The 25,267-nt window shown below is 36.5% G+C and overlaps 4 protein-coding genes and 1 pseudogene across 11 annotated transcripts; all 5 read left to right on the top strand.

Moving 5' to 3' along the window:
- The first annotated feature begins 112 nt into the window (after positions 1-112).
- LOC102629461 (uncharacterized) lies at positions 113-6,234 on the top strand. 7 transcript variants are annotated; one of them, XR_003064997.2, is made up of 19 exons: positions 114-331; positions 722-784; positions 958-1,112; positions 1,366-1,479; positions 1,812-1,877; positions 2,364-2,447; positions 2,536-2,622; positions 2,779-2,870; positions 2,950-3,010; positions 3,141-3,206; positions 3,367-3,432; positions 3,680-3,740; positions 3,960-4,067; positions 4,333-4,451; positions 4,537-4,608; positions 4,784-4,869; positions 5,145-5,246; positions 5,481-5,618; positions 5,713-6,234. XR_003064997.2 is itself a non-coding variant. In XM_025097515.2 (19 exons), exons 1-18 carry the CDS (start codon positions 208-210, stop codon positions 5,610-5,612), a joined length of 1,653 nt encoding a protein of 550 aa, XP_024953283.1. In that variant the 5' UTR covers positions 115-207; the 3' UTR covers positions 5,613-5,618; positions 5,713-6,234. The 7 variants fall into 7 exon arrangements, 6 of the variants coding, with proteins under 6 accessions (XP_024953286.1, XP_024953285.1, XP_024953283.1 ...); XM_025097515.2 differs by having other exon boundaries at positions 115-331; positions 5,145-5,241; XM_025097516.2 differs by having other exon boundaries at positions 116-331; positions 3,147-3,206; positions 5,145-5,241.
- Positions 6,235-6,398: 164 nt separating this feature from the next.
- LOC102630341 (poly(A)-specific ribonuclease PARN) lies at positions 6,399-10,664 on the top strand. 2 transcript variants are annotated; one of them, XM_006474820.4, is made up of 7 exons: positions 6,399-6,792; positions 7,035-7,165; positions 7,704-8,032; positions 8,367-8,480; positions 8,599-8,725; positions 8,807-9,077; positions 9,533-10,664. In XM_006474820.4, exons 1-7 carry the CDS (start codon positions 6,458-6,460, stop codon positions 10,359-10,361), a joined length of 2,136 nt encoding a protein of 711 aa, XP_006474883.3. In that variant the 5' UTR covers positions 6,399-6,457; the 3' UTR covers positions 10,362-10,664. The 2 variants fall into 2 exon arrangements, with proteins under 2 accessions (XP_006474883.3, XP_052289704.1); XM_052433744.1 differs by lacking the exon at positions 8,367-8,480.
- A 3,161-nt stretch (positions 10,665-13,825) lies between these two features.
- Positions 13,826-15,033, top strand: LOC127900032 (putative F-box protein At5g55150). The gene has a single exon (XM_052434392.1). The coding sequence runs from the start codon at positions 14,252-14,254 to the stop codon at positions 15,014-15,016; it is 765 nt and encodes a 254-aa protein (XP_052290352.1). The 5' UTR covers positions 13,826-14,251; the 3' UTR covers positions 15,017-15,033.
- Positions 15,034-20,305: 5,272 nt separating this feature from the next.
- Positions 20,306-21,468, top strand: LOC102630841 (proteasome subunit alpha type-5-like; annotated as a pseudogene).
- A 1,353-nt stretch (positions 21,469-22,821) lies between these two features.
- LOC127900015 (uncharacterized) lies at positions 22,822-25,012 on the top strand. Its single transcript, XM_052434289.1, has 3 exons — positions 22,822-23,998; positions 24,075-24,396; positions 24,484-25,012. The coding sequence occupies exons 1-3, from the start codon at positions 22,932-22,934 to the stop codon at positions 24,943-24,945; spliced, it is 1,851 nt and encodes a 616-aa protein (XP_052290249.1). The 5' UTR covers positions 22,822-22,931; the 3' UTR covers positions 24,946-25,012.
- Positions 25,013-25,267: the final 255 nt, after the last annotated feature.

Below are 25,267 nucleotides of genomic sequence, written 5' to 3'. Positions count from 1 at the left end.
CATAGCATTTTTTATAATTATCGTAAATAACATAACACACATTTTTACCCAGTAGTATGACATGTCGTTTATTGATTTATCACATAGATTCACATTGTAAGATCAGACTCCGGAATACTAATCTATTACCCCCCAAACCAATGCTGTATGTTTGTGTCATCCACTGTCCAGCGGGAAAAGAAGTAACCATTATCACTTATCAGCAGCATGTCTATGGCACAAGCTGTCTCTCTTCCGAGAATTCTCGTCTCTACAGACGCAAGCAAAGCTTTATCTAAGCAAGCGGCGAGCACCCGCAAGCCCAGAACCTCCATTTCCACAAAAAAAAGAGGTAATTTGACTTTCTTGTTTGGTATCGGAAAAAATAAGCTTAAGATAAAAAAAAAGAAACTTTTTAGACCGGCTAAAGTTAAAATTTTTTTAGCCAAAACAGACTATTATAACCCATTTGGCAACCTGGTTAGAGTTGATTAATGAATAACGTTCATGCTTGTTAGTAAGGAAGTAAGGTTTCTGCTTGTTTTCCTACAAAATGCAGGAAAAAAGAAGGAAATTGTTTTAAAACTGAGCTTAAAATCAGCATATAGCTCAGTTGACGTTGATGGGTAGTGCTAAGCACTGTTTTAAGGAATTATGACAGTGAATATGGTTTTACTTGAAGTTTAGTGAAAGTTTTGTCTTATTGTGTTTTGCTAACAACAATTTGGTATTCTGTTTCCAGCGAAAGTGAGTCCTTCACGCAGAACTCAGAATTTGAATTTGGAGGTTTCTCCCCATAGAGCTGGTGATTATGTCTTTGCTCTCATCGTCTTTTTCATGTTAAGATTGATTTTGATGTGTTGCTAATGCTCCTCTTTGAGTTGACCCGGTTAATGATTTTTATTTTTGCTTATGTATTGCTTATATCAGTTTGTTCATTTTGTTAATATGTTGTGGATTTATTTTTGGCTTGTATAGTGTCTGCCGTACGGTTAATGAGAATACAGCTAGGTGGTGCATTTGCTGATCTTTTAAACAAGAAAGGGAAAGGGTCTGGTGATAATGAGATGGGATATGTTGAACGAACGCTTGGGTTTCGCACCAAAGATTTGGACGATCGTGATCTCAGACTGGTGTTCTCTCTCTCCCATTGTGTTCTCTCTTTCCCATTCTCTTTTCTTGTACTTATGCATTCTTTTTACTCCATTTGTGTTGGAGGTGTTCACTTAAAAATGATTGGAATAAATTTTAATCTGTCCAGGAGGATTGAACCATGTAATATGTCTATCATAAGGGGCAAAAATATCTAATTAAAGTTGTATTAATCTGAATCCAGATTATACAATGAATGTAAACTCATTTCCTTCTTTTAATCAAAATATATAGGTCACTGACATTGTTGGAGGTACAATTCGTTGGAGGAGATATCTTGATCATTTGATCTGTTCACTATGCCATGATGAGAAAACATTTAGCAGTATGGAACCTCTACTGTTACAGGTATTTTTGCTTTGTATATTTCATGTTGAATTTATTTTCATTTGCAATGTCAAACTACTAAGGTTGATTACCTGCTATATATGCCAAGGCAAATATTATGAGATTGACAAGGAGACAGTAGTTCCCTCAGCCAACAATAGCATGATTTCTGGACTTATTTTCAACTGTTTACCTAAATTCGCCAGCTTTCTTGTTGGTGGAACATTGATGATCACCAATTCCATCGAGTTACATTCTTTTCACAGCAGTTGTTTGAAATATTATTGGATAATAGATCTGCATTAATTTCCTTTGACTTTATTTATTTATTTTTTTGTGCTTGCATTTTTCAGATTCTTCGAATTGGTTTCTATGAAATTGTCAAGCTTGATATGCCACCATATGCTGTTGTAGATGAGGTATATCTTATTCTCCCCCCAACCAAAAAAAAAAAAAAAACCTATAGTCTTGAAAAGTTGAACTATATGATTTATTGCTTTATCACTATGTTTGTTAGATTTCATGAAGCATAAGAGGAATTCGAAGCAACACCCAATTTTATAGGACTTTTGGATTCTTGTGGTGAATATGCTCTTTTTTTTTTTTTTGACTTACCTTTTTTCCTTTAAGTTGGAAATACATTATCGGAAAATTTGTATCTGAATATTTTATTTGTGACATTCATCATCTATGTGGTCTGGGATATAAAAGTTTATGAATTTTGTATAAAGTTGGATTTTTGTAGTCTATTTCTGGCCCTAATGCTCATTTAGTCTTAAGAACTTTTAACATTATTTCACTTTTAATGCCCGTGTTTCATGCATTTTGAGTTGGTATCTCTTGGAGAAAACAAAACCAGACAGCATTATATTTTTGTTGATGACCAGTTATGCATTTGACTGCAGAACGTGAGACTAGCAAAGGTTTCCCTTAGACCTGGTGCTGGTAACTTGGTAAATGGGATTCTGCGAAAGCTAGTGCTACTTAAGGTTTACCATTTTCTACCCACTGTGGTTAATGGAATAACACTTGCTGGTTTTTATGAACTTGTAATTTTTTTTTTCTTTTGGGTTCTAGGAAAATAATTCCCTTCCTCTGCCAAAATTGGAAGGTAATGATCGTGCCCAAGCACGTGCTCTTGCCACTATTTATTCTCATCCTGTTGTGAGTTTAATCTGCCACCTCTCCTCTTCTGTTAGTTACAACATTACTTGGTATTGTTACTTGATTGTTTTATTGGGTTTAGATTTCTCAACTTGGACTCAAGTTCCTCTAGCAGGTTGAGAATTCTTAATTACTGAAACAAAGATTTATTTTTAGTGGATGGTAAGGCGATGGACAAAGTATCTTGGGCAAGAAGAAGCAATTAAATTGATGGTGTGGAACAACAGTGATCCCAGTTTTAGCTTGAGGTTTCTGGCTTAATTTATGCTTTCATTTATTTCTAAATCTCACAGATCTTATAGCTACATATTCTGATATTGTTGACAGGGCAAATAGCAGAAAAGGTGTTACAAGAGCTGACCTAGTGATGCAGCTCAATTTGTTGAAGGTGCTTAAAAGTTTTTCTTTGATTTCTTTTCAGTTCAATTGGTATCCATAAGATATTGATATTCCTAGATCTATTCTTTTCATCTTGAGTTTCAAATCTAGATAGCAATTACTAGTGTTCTGCTCTTAAGCTGCAGGTTCCACATGAGCTTTCATTGCATTTGGACGAATTTATCCGCGTTAAAACAGGATTGCAGGTATGAGCAATATACAGATCTTTTAGTTTCTTTAATGCAAGGGTCTAAACCAACGATTTAGTTTATGTTGGTGTCAAATACAGTTACCTCCGCTGCAGTACTAGAATGAAATACAAATTTGTAATGTAGCTAATTGTTAATGTTTGGAGATTTACTACAGTGTTCTTCATGGATCAACACAGTTGATTGTCACAGTTATCGCTTCAGTTATAGAGTTTGCATTCAAGTGAGATACCTTCATGGACCAACATTAAGTTTGCCTTTGCGTGGTTTATCCCCTGTGAAAAGAATCAATGATAAGTTTATGTACATGGACTTAAGCCACATTAATAATTTAGCCTCTCTTTTAGCAAGTTAAAATGCTTCTCTCACAGAAGAGCATGACATCAATGCGCTATTGCTATCAATACCGACTGATAGTGGGGAAACAAAGTACAATCGAGGTCCTAATTAGCTCATTTTCCTTGCTTTAGAATGTCATACAAGCGGGATTACTGAAGGAAGGTCTATGTGCAGTTCAAGATGAGAGTGCAGGTTAATATTTTCATCCTTCTTCCAGTACGGCTTTACCTAAGGCATTTGGTGCTGTAGCAAGTGGTTTTCAATACATATATCTTTGGAATTTTTGTACTTCTTCCATAATCTAGTCATGTCTCAGTCAATTTAATGTTTTCATCAATACTGGCTCTAGTTTTTTCATTATAACTAATTGGACTATGGCATTCTTTGAATGTTCATGTCATAAAATTGCAGGCCTGGTAGTTGCTGTTGTGGATCCTCAACCTGGCCAGAGCATTGTTGACTGTTGTGCTGCTCCCGGAGGAAAGACACTATATATGGCATCCTGTTTGAGTGGCCAAGGTAATTTATTGGCTTAGAAAGGACAACCTGCCAGGTTCAAGTGATTGTTGATTCTTTTATCTTAGTAACAAGAAATTCATTGTGGCAGAGACCCTTTCCTATACTTATCCTTGCTTAACCCACAGAGTTGGCTCAATTGTTCGGCTACAATTCTATTTTCTTGGATGTTATATAAACCCTTTTTCCTTGAATGATCTGGAGCCAGTGATAAAACTACATACTTGTGTTCATTGATATGATTTTGCTGATGGCTTGTTGGATATAGGCCTGGTATATGCAATTGACATTAACAAAGGACGGTTGAGAATCCTTAATGAGACAGCCAAGTTGCACCAAGTTAATAGTGTTATCCGAACTATCCACGCTGATCTTCGTACATTTGCTGTAAGTTATCAAATGGTAGAAACATAGTATATCCAGGAAGATTTAATTTTTTATTTATTGCTTTCCTTTTGTAAATCTTTGTTAGGACAATAGTACAGTGAAGTGTGATAAAGTACTCTTGGATGCTCCATGTTCCGGACTTGGTGTTCTTTCCAAGGTACATCAACAGATGAACTGTGAATATTTTAGTTGCATCAAGTTGACACTTGATAACATTAGGACTTTTGTTTCATCTATCTTTAATATCTTTCATTCTCTCCTATGACTTCATATTTTAAATGAAGTTAAGAGGTCTATCTAATTCTTGAGTTCCACTTTTTACCTTTTTGAAGAGGGCAGACTTGCGTTGGAATAGGAGATTGGAGGATATGGAAGAGCTTAAGATATTGCAAGACGAGCTTCTTGATGCAGCATCTTTGTGAGACCAAATATCTCCTCTTATGATGCTCAACATCATGCTTCATCTGCACACACGTACCTTTTAGTTGAAAAATAAAACTTGACAAAATAGACTTTCTGAAAAAACTACTCGAACAGCTTTGGGTGTTCTGTTGTATTTTTCTGAAATTAGAAGCAGAGCAGCATATATCTATTAATGGTGTTAGACTTCTAGCCTTTGATCAAATGTATTATTTTGTTGGTGCTCTAAAAATGTTTTTTTGTCCTTTTTTTTTTTTTTTTTTGCATTTATAGGCTGGTAAAACCTGGTGGGGTCTTAGTTTACAGTACCTGCTCTATAGACCCAGAAGAGAATGAAGAGAGGGTTGAAGCATTTCTTCTCAGGCATCCTGTAAGGTCTCTTGCTCTATATATGTGCAAGAGTGTGGTATATATATTTGCGTGCCTTTTCTTACTTTCGTACTCTAAGCTCATACATTTTAAACATACTAGTGTTTTCTAATATTTTTGAGGTTTCTGAGGATAATTTCAATCTTTCCAGTTGAATCGCTGAGTAAAATAATTTTTCTGATATGTATGATGAATAACTTCTTATATACTGGTAATTATTTCTTTCCCTCTTGTTGCTAGGAATTTTCCATTGATCCTGCTGATGGATTAGTTCCTTCGGATTTTGTAACAAAACATGGTTTCTTTTTCTCTGACCCCATAAAACATTCATTAGATGGAGCCTTTGCTGCTCGTCTAGTTCGGGCCTTCTGATGAAATGTAAGGCAATCCTAGAGTTTCTACATTTAAAACCTTTTCTATGATTACAAACCATTCCTGCGACTCACCGATGATTTATGGTGCTCTATTGCAGATTAGCAATCCTTGGAAACTATTTTGGAAGATGAAAATACAGAGACCGGTTTACAACAGTGCATGTCCAAAATGCAGGATTTGTGCTAAAAGCTAAAATGCTTGTGCAGTGTGCTCTGCATAGTCCTGCATACCCATTCTGGAAACGAAACCAAGATGATGGGATGAAAATTTAAGTGTGGTTCACTAACTGGATTCTGATAAACTCACACATTGAGTGATTACGTCAAACAGCTGCTCGAGGAGCTCCTAAGCGTGTATCGTGATAAATTTGGACCTGGAAGCACAGCCGCAGAACAAGCTTTTGTAGCATTAGTTTCTCCATCTATGAACTGCAAATATTTACTATTCATAACCATTCCTAAATTGTTGTCCTTATGCTGCATTGCTTCCTCTGTGGCAGTGACTTTGATTATTCTGTAAAGCTGCTAAAGCATGTATGCATACGTACGTTCAAATGCAAATAGCCTTGCTTGTAAACTTTTGATTTGATTAATGTATGATTCCATCGGTGCTCTAAAAATGTTTAATCAAGTCCGGTAAATAAATAAATAAGTCAACTTTACATGTTAGTTAATTACAAACGAAATGAACTCATATTTATTATGATTGAATAATGAGTTAAAATGACAATATGATATTAAAACGCTGCGTTTTATAGAGCGTTTAAAACAGCGCCGTATCCCTCTCTTAAACCCCGAAGGCAACTGTCTGGCTATCCCCCCACTTTCCACAGACGCTTGCGAATGAAGAAACGATGGCCGATTACGATACTCTATCGCGCCTTCAGCTCTTCGACGACGTCGACGACGGCGTCGTTTCCTCTAAAACACGTGAAGAAATCAAACTTCGACTCGGCGCTCAGCTCGCTTCGCCACCACATCCAGGCCGCTGATTTCGTTGCCATCGACCTCGAAATGACCGGCATCACCAGCGCACCGTGGCGCGACTCCTTCGAGTTTGACCGATTCGATGTTCGCTACCTCAAGGTAAAAGATTCCGCCGAGAAGTTCGCCGTCATTCAGTTCGGTGTATCCCCCTTTCGCTGGGACCCACTCAAGCAGTCCTTCATCACCCATCCGTAAATTCTCTCTCACTCTCTCTTTCGGTATAATAAATTAAGGTGCAATTGCTAGTGCTTTTGTTATAACCTCTTCCAGTTAAATGGCATTTATGTGAGAAAGCACTTGCGTATGGCTGAAATATGCAAAAGTGCTTTCTCGGAGCACTGAGATTACAAAAAATATCTAGGTAGTATTGTTACGCTGATGCATGTGTGCTCTATCCATTGCTGAATTTTGATAAGATGGCGTTTTTTGGCAGACACAATTTCTTTATATTTCAACGTCAAGAACTTCCACTTGATGGTGCTGCTTATGAATTCCTTTGTCAGACAACATCAATGGATTTCTTGGCCAAATACCAGTTTGATTTCAATGCCTGCATTCATGAAGGTACCTCGTTTTATCTTCTTTTATATTCCCAGGCTGCTTTAAGTAATCGAAGTTGTAATTGTAACTTGGTAATTGATGTGAATGCTTGCATTGGTATCATGGGCATTTTTAAATGTTAAAGTTTGGCTTGCAAGCTCTAAGTTGACATACGAACAAAGGTGTTGTTTAGTGGTGCTTTTGTAGCAAGTTCTTCTTCAGTGAACTCTTTCCACAAAAGGAACAGCAAATCCCTTTTTTGAAAGATCACCTGTCGAGTGCCTCTCCATAAGACACTCCTAATATATTCTGACTTAAAAAGTGTGTTGAGAAAACAAATCTCTAGTTTGTCTTCAAAGATCATTTCATAAGCTTCTTCAATCTCCAAATGTGCAAGTGTATTTATGTATTTATTTAGTCAAAAACTGCCAAATGGAAATAAATGTGTTTTTGGCAATTTGAAGTTGCCTTTAATAGTGCTGAAAGGATTGCCTGAGTTGTACTGAATAACTTATCTTAGAATGCTTTCAGTTTGAGAATTTACAATCTTAAATAATCCCAGGTGTATCTTATTTATCCAGAGAACAAGAAGATAAAGCTCTTAAACATGTGAATTCAACATATAAGGATGAGTCATTGGATTCATGGCATAGTCTAAAGGAAATTAGAGATACTCATTTGTTCAACATACCTGATATCCTCTTTGCCGAAAGAATGAAGGACAGATTGAGTGAATGGCTTGGTGGATTGTTGCGGAATAGAGATGAAGGTTCTGAAGTTCAACCAAGTTTTAATGACTCGAAGCAGCAGTTTGAAACCATTTTCTTCAAGATGCGTCCTGCTATTAGTCTGAATGGTTTCACTTCTCATCAACTTCGGTTGATTCAATTGGTAATGTTGTTTTATCTTTGAAATCAATTGGTCGTGCTATCTTTTTATCTTACAGTTCTGTCCAATATGCTCTTGAGTTCTCGTCTCAAGATTGTTGTGTAGAAGCATAATTATAAAGGGATGGTGTGGACATGACCATTTGGTTTGTAGTACCTGCGTTTTATATGGGTTTTTGCTTGATTCGTTTAAGTGTAGAATATCTCATTAATGATCATCCACTGTGAAGGAATTTTATTTTCCCACATATACTATGTCCCTTTTCCTCTCATAATGGATTTACCTTTTAATCACTGAATATGTTAACTGTACTAATGAGTGAAAATAATAATATCAGGTTGTAAGAAAGCATTTCAAAGATCTTGCTTATCTTCGTGTCAGTGGGGAAAATTCTTGTTCACAAAACGTTATAGTGTATATAGAGTCAGAAAGTGTCAAAAAGATGCTGATGGTAAGTAATGACTTTGAGGAAGTATATATGCCTTTGTTTCAGATGTTCCTACTATCCATGTCATCACTTGCATCTTATAGAGGAGTTGGTGTCTCTTTGCCTTAAATTTTTTCTGCAGAAAGAAGTGAAGGATGAACAAAAAATAGATGCAGAGATGAGCATCAAAGCTTCTATTGGATTTCGCCATGTTATTGACTTGCTTTCCTCAGAGAAGAAGTTGATTGTTGGTCACAATTGCTTCCTTGGTATGAATATCAGTCTTGAGATAGATGAAGATTGTTATTTATCAATTGTTTCATTTAAATGTTTCTTTCATTGTGTTACAGATATTGCACATATTTACAGCAAATTCTTTGGTCCTCTTCCTTTGACTGCTGAAGAATTCATTTCCTCTGTTAACAAATACTTTCCGCACATCATTGATACCAAAATATTGTTGAATTCAAATTCTATTCTTCAACAAAGGATGAAGAAATCTAGCACTTCATTGTCCAAGGCATTTTCTGTTTTGTGTCCACAAATTGCTCTTGGCTCTAAAAGCACTCATCTGTCTCTTCAGCCGTCTGTGAAAGTAGAGGTTGAAGTGGATGATATAAGGTTTGTATTTTCTTTGTTCCCTATGAATTATGAAGTTGATACTGCTCGATTGTATTTCTAATGGTATTTACTGGGCTCTATATAAAATATTTTGCATCAGATGAATAATGTGTCTTATTTACCTTAGTGACAATTGGGGGAGGCCATGAACTCAATTTCTTCAATATTGAAGCTAATCATTTATTGATTTCAGTATCTTTCCTGTTTATTTAGTCCATATAAAACAATACGGGAGTGTCCTTTAAGATAATTGTTAATTGATGTTAAAGTGTTCAAGACTTGCATTGTTGATCAAAAGTTACTGGTCTTTCCAGATTTCATATGTTCATTGGACGTTTGATCCAGGCAACAATAATTTTGTGTGATAATTTACTTGATGAAATGAATTAATAATTGCTGTTTCTCTCTTTTCTATTAAAGTCTAATGGAATCTCAAATTTAATATCTATTTGCAGGTCATCCAACTGGAACTCTGGAGTGAAGCATGAAGCTGGATATGATGCTTTTATGACTGGGTGCGTCTTTGCCCAAGCATGCAGTCACCTTGGTATTGATTTTAAACAACAGTCATCCTCTGAAAATTTAGCTCACAATGAAAAGCTCCGGGAACACGTCAACCTTCTGTATCTCAGTTGGACTAATGGAGAGATTATCAATCTAAGCACTGGAAATAGGACTTCTGAGTCTTTGGCCTCTAATAAGCGCAAAAACCACTACCCAAAGATTTTATTTGAGTGTATTGTTATAGTATGGGGATTCCCATCTCACCTCAAGGCTTGGGACATTAGAGAATGCATCTCCAAAGTCTATGGCCCTACCTCAGTGATTTCAGTCTATCATGTGGATGAAACCGCAGTTTTCGTGCAGTTCAGCAGGGCAGAAATGGTTTCCAAATTTCTTGATTTGAAGGAAAGCTTAGATAGAAATAACGATCCAATCTCGGTTTTGCATCCTCTTGCAAAATTGCTCGAAGGTGGAAATACCTGTGCTGCTAGCTATGAAACTTACAAAGAAATATGTAGTTCAACTGTCTCAAAAGTCTTATTTGCGGATCAAGCAAAGGCAGTTGGTATCAAATGGAAGACCAAGTTGGTGGAATCCTCGGATAAGACCAAAGAACATGAAAGTCTCCGTAAAGTAAAAGCAGTGAATTCTGATCCAAGTTGTGGTGAAAGAACTAAGAATAAGAATTTTGATGATGTATCAAATGATTCATCATACAGCCAATTATCATCTGATGAGATCATTGATTCCTTTTATACGCGGGAGGCAAAGCAGATTTGAAGCAGTAACTTTTGACTTGGACTTTAAAAAAATTTATGTTTTATTTTACTTTTAGGAGCTATTTCTCCAGTTAAGCTACAGATCCTTAGCGCAATTCTTCTGCTTGAAATTGTCATTTGGGAGCAATCTGTCATTGTAAACTAGTTATGATTGTAACAGTATTATCGTTAGGAAGCACTGGAAAATTTAACTAGTATTTGGTATGTGTTTTCTTATCTTTTTGAATTCCTTGGTATGTGTTTTCGAGATGGCTATTTTGTCCATCCAGATTGCATCTTCAGTATATGATTCTTTTTTTTTTCGTGTGTGTTTTTATCAGTGTCTGATTTCTCCGGGCTCTCTATTAACAACAAAAATTAACCACACAAGTAATACTTTTGTGAAAAGAATTCTTCAGTAGTCCTGGGTATACGCGCGTGTGTGACCGTGTGTATATATTTATATGAATAACCTTTTATGGTATATGAAAATCTGTGTTTTCTTTTTTCTATGATCCTTAGTGACAGCTCACTCGTTTGAGACACATAAAACCCATTTCTGATGTGTTTATAGTTTATTGCTGTCTTTGCATTGCAGCATCCTTGTTCATTCAATGGCAGCAGAAGAACCAACACTAATCTTCCGATCGAACTCCTATCCGAAATCTTCGAAGAACTCACAGACTGAGAATATCTAGCACCGTGCAGCAGTATGCATGTCTTTCATGGCAAGCTGTCATCAGAACTTTTTACCACCGACTTTCATCTCCTCTTCAATCTCCTTTTTACATTGCTCTCATAATCATCATCAGAATCTTGCACTCTCTTCCAACGTCCAAACACATAAACATCACCAAATGTTTCTTCCGCAATTAAAAGAAAGCCAGTGTGCTTCGACTTCATACGACGGCTGGTTGCTAACACTGCCCTTCGACAGGAAACAGAATCTATACCTTTCAAATCCTTTCGCGAGAGATCGAATCAAGCTCGGAACAGCACAGGGCTTAAGAGTGGTCAAGTCAATCAGCCCTTTGGATCCTAAATGTGTCGTTCTTGATATTCACAAATGACAATATAAAACTTAGACGACTGATTATACCAATAATAGCGGACTGGAGTCGCAGTTGGGGTGATGCTATTTGTTATGACGGTGAATTTTAGGCTGAATGTGGGAGTGGAATATATCATTTAAAATTTAATAGTTCCGGCGAATTGCGGTGAGAAAAATTATTTCGTGGAGTTGGAGGGTGAATTGTCGCTTGTTCAAGTAAGCGTTGAAAGTCGAATTCCTGCAAACGATTGTATATCTAATGTATGCATTTACAGGTTGGACTGGCTGGGGAAAGATTGGATTGAGCTGAAACATATTGCCCATAATGCAATTTTATTGGGAAAAACATGGTTCCAAATCGCTTGGAGGAGACTTCAAAGCAAATTGCATTTATTTCATTACTTCCTTGTCAAAAAGCTGTTGTTTATCGCTTGGAAAAAGAATCATTATGTGATTCTTCATCAACTTTCTTCGATTTGTACAAGTACTCCAACGAAGTGGCTTATACTTGAATCATCAGCAGAAATGTAAGTGAACTATTGCTTTTCTCTGGCATATATTTGTAATGCATTTGAAAATTATTCAGTAGTAATATACTGATGGTACTAATTCGACTTGGCATTGGTTTTAGAATATTTTGCTATATTTTGGGTGCAGCATGGCTTCAAAGGATGATCAAATTGATTATGTTGCTACATGGCCAATTATCGAGGAGCACTTTGTTAAGCTACTGCGCAAAGTTGCGAAATATGAATTATTTGTAGAATTCGGTAAGAGATATACATTGTCTAAGTTATATGATCACTTATATGTAGGTTACTACGTGAATTTTCAAAACTTTGGCTCATCCGAGCATTGCTTGGGATCCAAAGACCAACAGAGTTTAGGCATGCAGATGATGAAGATGTTTAGGAATAACAGAGCATCATCATGATAACTTTCTAAATCATCTCTGTTTCAATTGTGCAGAAAAATCCTTTTGGAAAGCGATTTCGGAATAAGGGATTCAAATACTATCATCTCTGCTTAATGAAAGTATTACCTACAGACATGTAAGAGCATCAACGTGTACTTTGGTATTAAAGATGGTGAAGAAAACATTGCCAATAACAGAGCATCAAAGACACCTCAAACATCAGTGATAGATTCATAAAACCTCCTTTGGAGGAAATGAACAATTTCGTCAACTGAAGAGGGTAACAAATTAATATTGGAGGTTATATAGGGGCGATTTGGGATGTCTACGTTAAAGCTTGTGAGAATTTAGGGTGGAGCTATTGGAACCCACCAAATTACTCACTAAACCCACTTTTGAAAAAAAAATTTGTGATTAAAACACCCCTGAATTAAATTATAGTTATGGACATTAAAATATAATAAAAAAGAAAAAAATAAAATTTTTACTCTTTCAACCCATCTTCATATTCAACATAATTTTAGTAAACCCTAATCATATTTTCATTAAATCTTAATCAATCAAGATGTGTGATTCTTCTGTCAAATCATATATTTTTAAAATATTTTTATGTTTATTCACTCTTTAAATGTTTCTTTCTCATGGTATTGCTCTATCACATGAAAAATTCATGAACAATCATTGTAAATATGCAATTCTTAACTAAGAAATCAAGCTTGCTGACATAACTTGATGATTACAAACATGAACAATGGAGAAGCATCCATTTTGACTCATTTAGTTGAGCTTTCATCATTTCAAAACTTCTGAATCGATAAATGAAAATTATATTGTTGAAAACCACCAACATGATGCATTATGAAATCATATTCCTTGCATAACTTTCTTTAAAAAAAAAAAACTTTTTTTGAAAAAACTTTCTTAGGACCAAAAAAAAAAATGTTTCAAAGAAACATTTATCATATGGGTTTAATGAGTAAAATCAATATTATTATAAAAATTGGGTTTAGTAAGGATATTTAAGTAGGTTTATTGAGTAAAATAAAAAATTTTAAAATTTAAGGTTGGGTTTATTTAGCAAATGGGTTTAGTGAGTAATTTAGTGGGTTCAAATAGTCCCACTCGAGAATTTATTGTTAAATACGGATTGGAGGACAATTACTTAATAGTCCATAGGTAAATTTTATTTTGATTATTATGACTGTCTTATTTTTTAATTATGTCACAGAAGTATGCAATTTAAATTTTCATTTGCTAGATGCGTTTTACTTGTGAGAAATTATGTTCGTATTATTATTGCCTGCATGCATTTCTGCGAGTTGGGTTCTTGGTATATGACGATGGGTTGTGATAGAATGCTAGCTAACACAGCAAGTTATAAAAATCACGATATCAATTAATCATTTTTATATAAAAAGTTCAAAAGTTATAAAAAAAAAATTTAATTAATAATTCCTATAATAATTCACACACATATATATACACACGCGCGCGCACATGAGAAACCATTCAAAAGTCAAAACCCTAATCTGGAATGTTTAATTAGGGTTTATAAGTTGTGTTGCAGGCCATCCTTCTTCATTCAATGGCTGCACCAGATGAAGCATTATTATCACGAAGATCATGGTCATCGGATCTGCCCGTGGAACTCCTATTCGGAATCTTCCAAAAACTCACAGATTGTAATGATATCTCGCAGTGTGCAGCCGTCTGTCTTTCATGGCGATCCGTCATCAGAAATTTTTACCGTCAACTTAAATCTCTTCAGTCTCCTTTCCTATTGTTCGAATCATCATCAGCATCATAACTTGCACGCAGCAGGTGCTCTTGCACTCTCTTCAACCCGCAAACACACGAACGCCACGAAATATTTCTTCCTCAACTGAAAGAAAGCACGTCCACTTGGAGCTCATATGACGGTTGGTTGCTAGTGCTTCCTTTTAGCATGTTAAAGAATCTATGCCTTTTGAATCCTTTCACGAGAGATCGAATCAAGTTACCGCCACATCTTATAGAATTCGACTCCGACGAAGGTCCGGATATGATAAGACTGCTCGCATCAACCAGCCTTTTGGATCCCGAGTGCGTTTTTTTTCTTTTTGAAAACGGAAACTTGTTCATCTGCAGGCCAGGAGACAAATCTTGGACCAAGGTGGTCATCAACAATACCAGTCACAAACATTATCGCCATTGTGGTGATACAATTTGCTTTAAGGGTGAATTCTATGCTGAATACGAGTGTCAAATATATCATATAAAATTGAATGGTTCTGGGGTCGCCGAGGCTATAAAATTGCCCGTTCCTTACATTGCCTACGGCTCAGCCTCAGATAATTATCTAGTGGAGTTGAATGGGGAATTGTTACTTGTTCAAACACTGACTGGCCATCGAATCCTTGAAAACTGTAGTAGTGCAAGCGCATCTGATGTGCATGTTTTTAGGTTGGACTGGCACAGGAAATTATGGATTGAGGTGAAAAATATCGGCCCCGCTGCAATCTTATTAAGAAATCATGGTTCCACAACGCTTGATGTTACAAATTTTGGAGGATACTTCAAACCAAATTGCATTTATTACGTTGACGGTTATAAGCAAGAAGTGGTTGTCTATAACTTGGAAACGAATCACTCCGAGACTCTTCATCAATTTTCTTCGTTCTGGGGAAATACTCTACCGGATTGGCTTAGAGTTGAATCAGCAAAAATGTAAGTGGCAAATTACTTTTCTTCGCATATTTTCTACTTTTCTTTCTTTCTTGTTTTTTTTTTTACGACAAAATATATTTATAATGCGTTTTTAAACTGAGTATTAATTAATAATGAGATGCTAATTCGATTTTGGATTGGCCTTAAAACGTTTTGCTATACCTTGTGCAGCATGGCTTCAGAGCATGATCAAATTGATTATGTTGCTCCATGGCCAATCATTGAGGAGCACTTTGTTAAGGTATTGCACAAAGTAGCAGAAAAGGGGCTTCTAACCTTAACTTGGGCGGAAGAAAGGGCATGGGCTACCATCGACGATAACATATTCGAGGAATTTGGTAAGAGATACACCGTGTCTAAGTTGAAGTCCAAATATGATCACTTCCGTAGGTTACATCATGAATTTTCAAAACTTTTGGCACATTCGGGTATGGTTTGGGATCCAAAGACCAACATAGTTCGGGCAGATGAAGAAGTTTGGGAATCTTACGTCAAGGTCTGTATGTATATATATATTATTTACCCTTGATGTAATCATGGTGATGGTTTTTTTCTAATTCATCTTGCTTTCTTTCGAATGTACAGAAACACCCTTTTGGTAAGCGATTTAAGAGTAAGGGATTCGAGTATTATCACTTGGTTGATGAAATTATTGCATACACTCAATCCTCTCAATTCTATAATACGAAGATAGGGTTGAAGATTCGAGGGGTTTCAGACGCAGCAAATGTGTACTTCGAAATTAAAGGTGCTAAAACATCAACATTGCCGGGAGGAAATGACGAATTCAGAAGACAAGAACATCATCCATCAATCGAAGAGTGCATTAAAATTTTGGAGGCTATGGACGATTTGGATGATAATGTACACGTTAAAGCTCGCGAAAAATTTATTAGTATAGATTGGAGAAGAATGTTTGTTGCAATGTCCGAAGCAAAGAAGAGAAACTGGCTTTATAGTCTAACTTGTAAAAGTCCCCGTTGGAGGTATTGATTTTCTTCCAATCATATATATCTTTACAAACCTTTGATATCTCACGGTGTCATCATCGATGCAATCAACTCAAATCTATTTTACCACCTTTCATATTGCTCTCAAACATAGACTTGAGCCGGTCCCGCGACACTATATATGTGGAAGGACTCAAAGCTTAGTCATTGACTCGTGGCTGGATGTACAAGTTGAATTGGCAAAGTAAAAATTCGACTAACTTGGAAATTCTATATTTTAATTATCGACTTTTTAGAGCAAATCACTTATCACTTATGTGTCCCTTGATACATGATTGCCCCGGTTCACTACTTGATCAATAGTAAAGGTGTTTTCTACTTGGCAACCAATAGTTTTCACTTGTTTGGTTAGTTTACTTACTGATTCCGAAAACTCCAACGCACTGGCTGAGTTAAAATTTAATTGTTATTTTCATGGTTTTGATCCCTCTAACTCCAATTAAAATGATAATCATTTTACTGGAGATTGATTTAGAAACATATATTCTTGAGGAAAAGAGAGAACCAATGAAAACAGGCACACATCGATTGCGGCTCTCGCTCACAAGCAGAAAGCGAAACGATAATAGTAGCAATCATTAATTAATTCTTGAAACTTGGTGTTGTCAAGCACCAACATTGGGGCAGGGTACCAAAGAGTACTCTCTGCAGAGTTCAAGCAGCTTGGATCCTTATTCTGATTCAATAATGATGATATAAGATATAGGATAATATTATTTAAATTTTTATCGTGGATGTAACTTGTAAATTATGCAGTGAAATCTTGAGTGTTTGGGCAGTACTCATTTCCTGAATGAAGTTGAGGATAGGGTTTTACACATGCTTGTGAGTGGATTTATTTTGTTGGGTGCAGCGGATTCAAACCCCAATGGCACAATTGCGAAAATCATTTTTGAAGGTAATAAAAAACAAACTGAATCTAGTGAGGGATTATAATTTTTATTTTTTGTCCCCTAAAGCAACCAAGTCAGGTGCCTTGACCAAGCAGGCAAGTTCAAAGCCAAATCGGAAAGGGAAAACCCTAACACAATACTAAAAAAGGAGCAGGGTTCTTCTAGACTCTTCAGTTAAAAAACCAAACTACCCTCCGCCTCCCCCTTTTGCAAGTCCCCTTATAATTTGGAGGCCTCAAAATTTGGGTGATTGCTGTATTGGGCGAGCTTCGAACCACATTTTAACTAGGTTTTCAAAGAGATCTTGGTGTAGCAGCTGTGTATCGTCGTTTACCCATTTTTCCAGATCTAGCTAGTTCCGCAAGTGTACTGGGGCAGTAATTCGGAGTATCGATATTTGAATCAGCTGGAGCACCCCGAAGATCCACCCATCATATTTTGTGTATTTTGGTGAGAGTTAGAAGAAGGAAGTTCTGGAGTGGAGGCAGCAGGGTTTGAATTAGAGCTGTGTAATGGAAAATTGTTATTCGGAGCAGTGGCAATGGAACCCCAAGATCCATTGATTATATCTGTCATATTTTGGCAAGAGTTAGGAGGAAAAAACTGGGGTTGTTCAAAAGTGACGGCTACAGGGTTTGCAGTAGAGTTTAATGGAGGATTAGAATTAGGAGAACACGTTTGACTGATCAGCTGTGTCCACTCAAGATCCAATATTTGGCATATTTGGGCCTTAAAAACCCTATCTTCGGTTTGTTGTTTACGTTGCGTGTCCTTCTTCATAATGGCAGCAGCAGAACCAATGCTAGTTAGGTCATGGTCCGATCTTCCCATGCGACTCCTATCCGAAATCTTCCAAAAGCTCACTGACTGCGTTGATATCTCACACTGTGCAGCCGTCTGTCTCTCATGGCAATCTCTCCTTAGAACTCTATACCGCCAACTTGTATGTCTTCAATCTCCTTTCCTATTGCTCTCATCATCATCCCAATGCTCTTCTTGCACTCTCTTCAACGCCCAAACAAATAAACTTCACCAAATATTTCTTCCGCAATTAAAAGAAAGCTGGTGTTCGAGTTCACACGACGGTTGGTTGCTAATAATTCCTTTCAGGAGGGAAAAAAATCTATGCCTTCTAAATCCTTTCACGAGAGATCGAGTAGAGTTACCGCCACATTTAGTAGAATCATCGCCCGGAAAAGCAAAGGACTTGAGAGTGGTCACATCAACCAGTCCTTTGGATCCCGAATGTGTGGTCCTTGCCATTGACGAACAAAAGTTGTACAGCTGCAGACCAGGAGACAAATCTTGGACCAAGGTGGTGACCAATTATAAAGGCGTCTGTAATCACAGCTGGGGTGATACGGTTTGCTATAAGGGTGAATTTTATGCCGAATATGGGTGTCGAATATTTCATATAAAAGTAAATGGTTCTGGGGGCGTCGTCGAAGCTGTAGATTTGCCCGTACCTTATGTTGTGTACGACTTTAATAGTTATTTAGTGGAGTTGAAGGGCGAATTGGTACTTGTTCAAATAAAAATTGAAAATCGGTTTCGAAAAGACTATAGTCTATCTGGCGTACGTGTTTACAGGTTGGACTGGCACCGGAAGCAATGGATTAAGGTGAAAAATATTGGCTCTAATAATACTGCATTGTTATTGGGAAAACATGGTTCCACGTCGCTTTGTGTTACGGATTTTACAGGATTTTTGAAAGCAAATTGCATTTATTTCATTTCCATCCATCAAGAGATGGTTGTCTACGACTTGGATACTGGTCGTCATGAGATTCTTCATCAATTTTCATCGACTTGGACATTTACTCCACCGAATTGGCTTAGAGTTGAGTCAGCAGAAATGTAAGTCATCAAAACTTACTTTTCTTAATTTCAGTATTGCATATTATGTCAGCTTCTTTTTCTTTTTCTTTTTTTAATTTATGACAAAATATATTTGTAATACGTATTTTTAAATTAAGTGTTAATTAATAATGAGATACTAATTCGATTTTGGATTGGCCTTAAAACGTTTTGCTATACCTTGTGCAGCATGGCTTCAAAGCATGATCAAATTGATTATGTTGCTCCATGGCCAATTATTGAGGAGCACTTCGTTAAGGTACTGCACAAGATAGCAAAGAATGGACTGCTAGCCTTAACTTGGGAAGAAATGGCATGGACTTCCATAGAAGATAATATGTTTGAAGAATTTGGCAAGAGATATACTGTTTCTAAGTTGAAGTCTAAATACGATCACTTGTGTAGGTTACATCATGAATTTTCAAAACTTTTGGCACATACGGGTATGGTTTGGGATCCAAAGACCAACAAAGTTCGGGCTGATGAAGATGTTTGGGAATCTTATATCAAGGTATGTATATACATATATATATTAATTACCGTTGATGTAAATGCAATCATGGTGATGGTTTTTTTTTTTCCCTAATTCATCTTTATTTATTTCTTTCTTTCTTTCAAATGTACAGAAAGACCCTTTTGGTAAGCGATTTAAGAATAAGGGATTCGAGTATTTTCATCCGTTTGATGAAATTATTGCCCACACTCATCAACCCTCTCAATCCTATGAAACAAAGATTGATCTGAAAATCCGAGGAGTTTCAGATGCTGCAGAGGTGTGCTTTGATATTAAAGGTGGCGTAGAAAGCATTTTCGACAACAAGCGACATTGCTCTCTAAACAACCTAAAAGATATCCTTGCCCAACAACGAAAGCAAAGACAGTTCGACTACGAAAGTTCGATTAATTCAACTAGTAAAACATCCTCCGAAGCAAATGAAGAATTTAGAAAACAAGAACATCATGCTCTTGTTTTTGAAGATGCATCCATCGAAGAGTGCATTAAGATTTTGGAGGCTATGGACGATTTGGATGAAGATGCCTACATTAAAGGTTGTCAGAAGCTTATTAGTGTAGATTGGAGGAGAATGTTTGTTGCGATATCGGATGCAACCAAGAGAGAGTGGCTTTATAGTCTAATATGAGTATGTTTTATTCTTTATTTTTTGGGCTGTAGTTTTATTTATGTAAGTGAACCGTGCAATTTGATTATTTATTTTAGCTTGCATTTATGTAATTAGTAAGTGGGATTCTTATTTTTAGTTTAAAGTCGATCCCCATCCCTTCAAAACAAGGTTGCTTGCTTCTAAGAAATATTATGCTGACTATTTTAAAACTCTATATATTATAGATTAAATTATGTACGGAAATAAAAGTGTGGCTTGTTCCGAATGCTATACTGATCAAGTGATATAGAGGATATTTATTTCAATATCTAGTTTGATTCCCTACACAGTGATTTACTGATTTAGATGGCTTAGATTTGTCCTACAAGTTACAGAGATGTACTCATTATAAATATATAAAACTGTGGAACTCTCGCTCTAACACAGTTCCGGTATCAACTCTTAAGCTCAGGTTTCCAGATCCAATCAGCATCAAAACATGTTCCTTACGAGGACTGAGTATGATAGAGGAGTGAACACTTTCTCTCCAGAAGGAAGATTGTTTCAGGTCGAATATGCTATTGAGGCCATTAAGCTTGGTTCAACTGCAATTGGGTTGAAGACGAAAGTAACAGCTAATTATATTATCCTTAACTGTAACTTATTCAAATATTTTTAGTTTTGTATTTTCTTCCAGACTTTTCTCAACTGTAAATATAACAGCACTGGCTTTAAAGATCTGTAACAATATTAGTTTCAAGGGGTTGTGCTTGCTGTCGAGAAACGCATTACTTCACCGCTGGTGGAGCCCAGCAGTGTGGAGAAGATTTATGGAAATTGATGAGCATATAGGATGTGCTATGAGTGGATTGATTGCTGATGCTCGTACACTTGTTGAACATGCAAGGGTTGAAACTCAAAATCATAGATTCTCATATGGTGAGCCAATGACCGTAGAATCTACTACACAAGCACTCTCTGATCTGGCGCTACGCTTTGGTGAAGGCGATGAAGAATCCATGTATGTCTCGACCATTTGGAGTATCCCTTCTTATTGCTGGATCTGACGAGAATGGACCTAGCCTGTACTATACAGATCCATCTGGCACATTCTGGCAATGCAATGCAAAGGCTATTGGTTCAGGCTCAGAGGATGAGCTAACAGTTCTCTCCAAGAGCAAAATAACAAGGATTTAACCCTTCAGGAGGCAGAGACAATTGCTCTATCAATTTTGAAGCAAGTTATGGAAGAAAAGGTCACTCCAAACAATGTTGATATCGCCAGGGTAGCTCCAACGTATCATCTCTATACCCCTTCTGAGGTGGAGGCTGTCATCAATCGCCCTATGAGTATCCGGAGAAAATCATCTTTAAAAATTCTTCCCTGGCTTCAGCGGTGTTTCTTCAGTTCTTTGCACTGCAAGTGCACTTCGTTGTTTGTTTGTTAGGGGAAACAATTATATTTGTTTATGATTGGGATTGCACCCATTTGAACCTTTCTGTTTTGGTGCTGGGTTTGAGCTGCCTATCATACCCCCGAAATCTGTGTCCGTGCAGAACTGAAGTACTTCTCAGTTGTATGAACGGTATGAACCTAATGGAAATTTAGATTCAAATCTTGTTTTTAAGTTAAACACATGATGATGCTCCTTCGTGCTTATGATAATTTAACGGATGGTAATTCCATTTTTTTTTCTCTTTTTTTTTTCGTATTCTTAAAACTACACTAATACCTAATGACAGAGCTGAATGGTTTCAAATAATATTTTTTAATGAAAAATGTTTGGTGTAGAAAAACACGAGAGAAAGACCAGAGAAATAATGAAAAAAGAGATAGAGAGAGAATGAGTGGGTAGAGAGAGAGAAGACAAAATTCTCTCGTCTTTCTCTCGTGCTTCTCTCTCTCAAGCTCTACTCTTTTTTAATTGGTCATTTAGATTCAAATCCTGGTGAGATAGACAGCCATATTTATCAAGACTCTCCTATATCATCATCAATACAATCAACTTGATCAAATCTCTTTCACCGACCGGCACCGTCTTATGTGGAAGGACTCAGGCTCAAGTACTGACTCGTGGTTGTACGACAAGCTTGGTCGAGTTAAAAGGGCGAGTTGTCACTCGTTAAGAAATTCGGCGAACATATTGAGATTCACAAGGTGAATTGGCAAAGGAAAATTTGGATTAAGTTGAAAATTATTGGTGCGTGATAATGCATTGCTATTAAGTAAACACAATTCTACATCTCTTGAGATTGGAAATGGATATTTTTAACGGACTTTTCAGAGAAAATCATCAAATATTTCATTTCGTTGAAGATTGCTCGGGTTCACTATTTGATCAACGTAAAAGTGTTTTCTACTTGGCATATAGCAGCCAGTAGTTTTCAATTGTTTGGTTAGTCTTTACCGCATTGGCTTGTTCACTATTAGAAAATAGAACAAGATCTTCTGCATCAATTGATCGAAGAGACATTATTGGAGGCTATCAACGATTCGGATGATGATGATCATCATATAATGAATAATATGTGAGCTCTCCTCTTGAAATCGGGGTCATGAGAATTAGATATCCTAATTATATATTCATGTTTATTTCATTATTTGATTTTGTTTGTTTTTTGAAATATGATCCTCTTTTCATTAGATATCCTAAGTTTTATCTCTCCTTTTATCATTAATTTTTTTTTAAAGAAAAATTATCTATGCTTATTTAATTCTCTCTTTATTCATATGAGTCGAGTTCAAATTCTGAATTTCTGAAAAAATATTCTTTAAGATTCAAGCAAGTTAATGAAAATAATATCGGGGATGGTTGATAAAAAATGAATGAATAATTAAGATTATAAGATGGCATTAGTTAATGTGAAAATTGGTGTTAAAAAACTAATGTAAAAGCTATCCACATAGGCTTTCTCCTGCACGGGGAGAGAGTTCCAAGTGCTCATAAGCTCATATGTAAACTTATTGAATCCAACTGTTTATAAGCCCACGTGTCAAGCCTTGACTTAAATATTAGGTTTAGGGTTTATTGTTTTCAATCCAATCATAATTAACAATGGCAGCAGCAGAACCGTTATTACGAAGGTCATGGTCATCGGATCTTCCCATTGAACTCCTTTCAGAAATCTTCCAAAAACTCACAGATTGTGAAGATATCTCGCAATGTGCAGCCGTCTGTCTTTCATGGAGATCTCTCATCAGAACTCTATACCGCCAACTTACATCCCTGCAGTCTCCTTTTCTATTGCTCTCATCATCATCATCATCATCAGCATCAGCATCATCGAATAATGATAAAAAACAGTGCTGCTCTTGCACTCTCTTCAGCACCCAAACAAAGAACCTTCACCAAATATATCTTCCACAATTGAAGGAAAGATGGTGTTCGAGTTCATCCGACGGCTGGTTGCTAACAATTCCATTCGACAGGAAAAAAAATCCATCCCTTCTGAATCCCTTCACTAGAGATCAAATCAGGATACCATATTTAGGGACATTCTGCAACCCACAAGATTTGAGAGTGGTGACATCAACTAGCCCTTTGGATCCCAAATGTGTTGTTCTTGCTATTGATGGTACTAATTTGTACGTCTGTAGACCAGGAGACAAAACTTGGACCCCGGTAATGATGATCCATAGATGTAACTACGGTGGTTTCAACTGGGGTGATACTATTTGTTTTAAGGGTGAATTTTACGCCGATCTTGCGGGTCAAATATTTCATTTAAAATTTTCTAGCTCTGGTTCTGTTGAAGCAGTTTCATTGCCCGTATCTTCTACTGGACCATACGGAAATAATTACTTCGTCGAGTTGAAGGGCGAATTGTTACTTGTTCGAGTAAGTCAAAGATATGATGTTTATAGGTTGGATTGGCACAGGAAACGGTGGATTGAGGTGAGAAATATCGGCCCTAATGCAATCTTCTTGGGAAAACATAGCTCCACATCGCTATGTGTTAGCAAGTTTAGAGGTGACTTCGAAGAAAATTGCATATATTTCGTTACTCATAATCGAGATGTGGTTGTCCATCACTTGGGAACCAATAATTATAAGACTCTTTATCATTCTTCTTTATTTTGCAAAATCCCACCGAATTGGCTTAGAGTTGAATCAGCAGAATTGTAAGTCACAAATTCATAGTTAATTTCTTATATCTGACCAAATATATTTTGTAACATTTTGCTGTATTTTGTGCAGCATGGGTTCGAAGGATGAGCAAATTGATTATGTTGCTCCATGGCCAATTATTGAGGAGCATTTCGTTAAGCTACTGCACAAAGTAGCGAAAAATGGACTGCTAGCCTTAACTTGGGAAGAAATGGCATGGACTTCCATAGAAGATAATATGTTTGAAGAATTTGGCAAGAGATATACTGTTTCTAAGTTGAAGTCTAAATACGATCACTTGTGTAGGTTACATCATGAATTTTCAAAACTTTTGGCACATACGGGCATGGCTTGGGATCCAAAGACCAACATAGTTCGGGCACATGAAGATGTTTGGGAATCTTATATCAAGGTTATAATTACTCTCATCCTATATATGATTAAGATATATGGTTTTTGGATAGTATCTAATTAATTTATCATTCTTTTAAATGTGCAGAAAAACCCTTTAGCAAAACAATTTCAGAATAAGGGATGCGAGTATTATCATCTGCTTGATGAAACTATTGCGTACATTCAATCCTCCCAATCCTATAATACGAAGATAGAGTTGAAAATTCGAGGGGTTCTGGATGCGGCAAACATGTACTTTGACATTGAAGGTGGTAAACAAAGCATTGTGAAAAACAAGCGACACTGCTCTCTCAACGACCTAAACAATCTTTGTCCAAGCAAAAAATCAAAGACACCTCAAATATCAGGAAATGAAAACGAACGCTCTCCAGTTTTTCTTGAACATGCATCCATCGAAGAATGCATTCAAATATTGGAGTCTATGAACGATTTGGACGATGATGTCTACGTAAAAGCTTGTGAGAAATTTACTAGTATAGACTGGAGAAGGATGTTTGTTGCGATGTCCAATGGAAGGAAGAGAAAGTGGCTCCATACTCTAAAATGAGTACGTTATATTTTGATCTTTGGGACTATATTCTTATATAATAAATTTTAGAACCATGCAATTTCAATTTTATTGTTATCTATTTTACTGCTTGTGAGAAATAATGGCTGTATTATTGTCTGCATAATAGTCGAGCAACCTTCGATTTATGGGGTTAGCTTTTGAGATATGGTCAATGGTAATATACCTGGGGCTGAGTGATAATTTACTTGATTTTTGAACAGAACAAAACATACAGAACGTCGCCTCTGTTCTGCTGTTCTGCACTGAGGCTTTGATAATTTACTGAGGAAAAACATACAATTCACAGCTTGTTGGATGG

The sequence above is a fragment of the Citrus sinensis genome, chromosome 9, assembly GCF_022201045.2.
Source record: "Citrus sinensis cultivar Valencia sweet orange chromosome 9, DVS_A1.0, whole genome shotgun sequence".
Taxonomy (NCBI): domain Eukaryota; kingdom Viridiplantae; phylum Streptophyta; class Magnoliopsida; order Sapindales; family Rutaceae; genus Citrus; species Citrus sinensis.
This window is presented reverse-complemented; position numbering and strand designations above follow the sequence as displayed.

Coding starts and splice junctions, on each gene's coding strand:
- LOC102629461 (XM_025097515.2), top strand. CDS start 208: ATGTCTATGGCACAAGCTGTCTCTCTTCCGAGAATTCTCGTCTCTACA. Junction 3,433..3,679: donor GTTATAGAGTTTGCATTCAA/GTGAGATACCTT, acceptor TCCTTGCTTTAG/AATGTCATACAAGCGGGATT. Junction 4,068..4,332: donor ATCCTGTTTGAGTGGCCAAG/GTAATTTATTGG, acceptor TGTTGGATATAG/GCCTGGTATATGCAATTGAC.
- LOC102630341 (XM_006474820.4), top strand. CDS start 6,458: ATGAAGAAACGATGGCCGATTACGATACTCTATCGCGCCTTCAGCTCT. Junction 8,481..8,598: donor GTGTCAAAAAGATGCTGATG/GTAAGTAATGAC, acceptor TTTTTTCTGCAG/AAAGAAGTGAAGGATGAACA. Junction 8,726..8,806: donor TGGTCACAATTGCTTCCTTG/GTATGAATATCA, acceptor ATTGTGTTACAG/ATATTGCACATATTTACAGC.
- LOC127900032 (XM_052434392.1), top strand. CDS start 14,252: ATGTTAAAGAATCTATGCCTTTTGAATCCTTTCACGAGAGATCGAATC.
- LOC127900015 (XM_052434289.1), top strand. CDS start 22,932: ATGGCAGCAGCAGAACCGTTATTACGAAGGTCATGGTCATCGGATCTT. Junction 23,999..24,074: donor AGAGTTGAATCAGCAGAATT/GTAAGTCACAAA, acceptor TATTTTGTGCAG/CATGGGTTCGAAGGATGAGC. Junction 24,397..24,483: donor TTTGGGAATCTTATATCAAG/GTTATAATTACT, acceptor TTAAATGTGCAG/AAAAACCCTTTAGCAAAACA.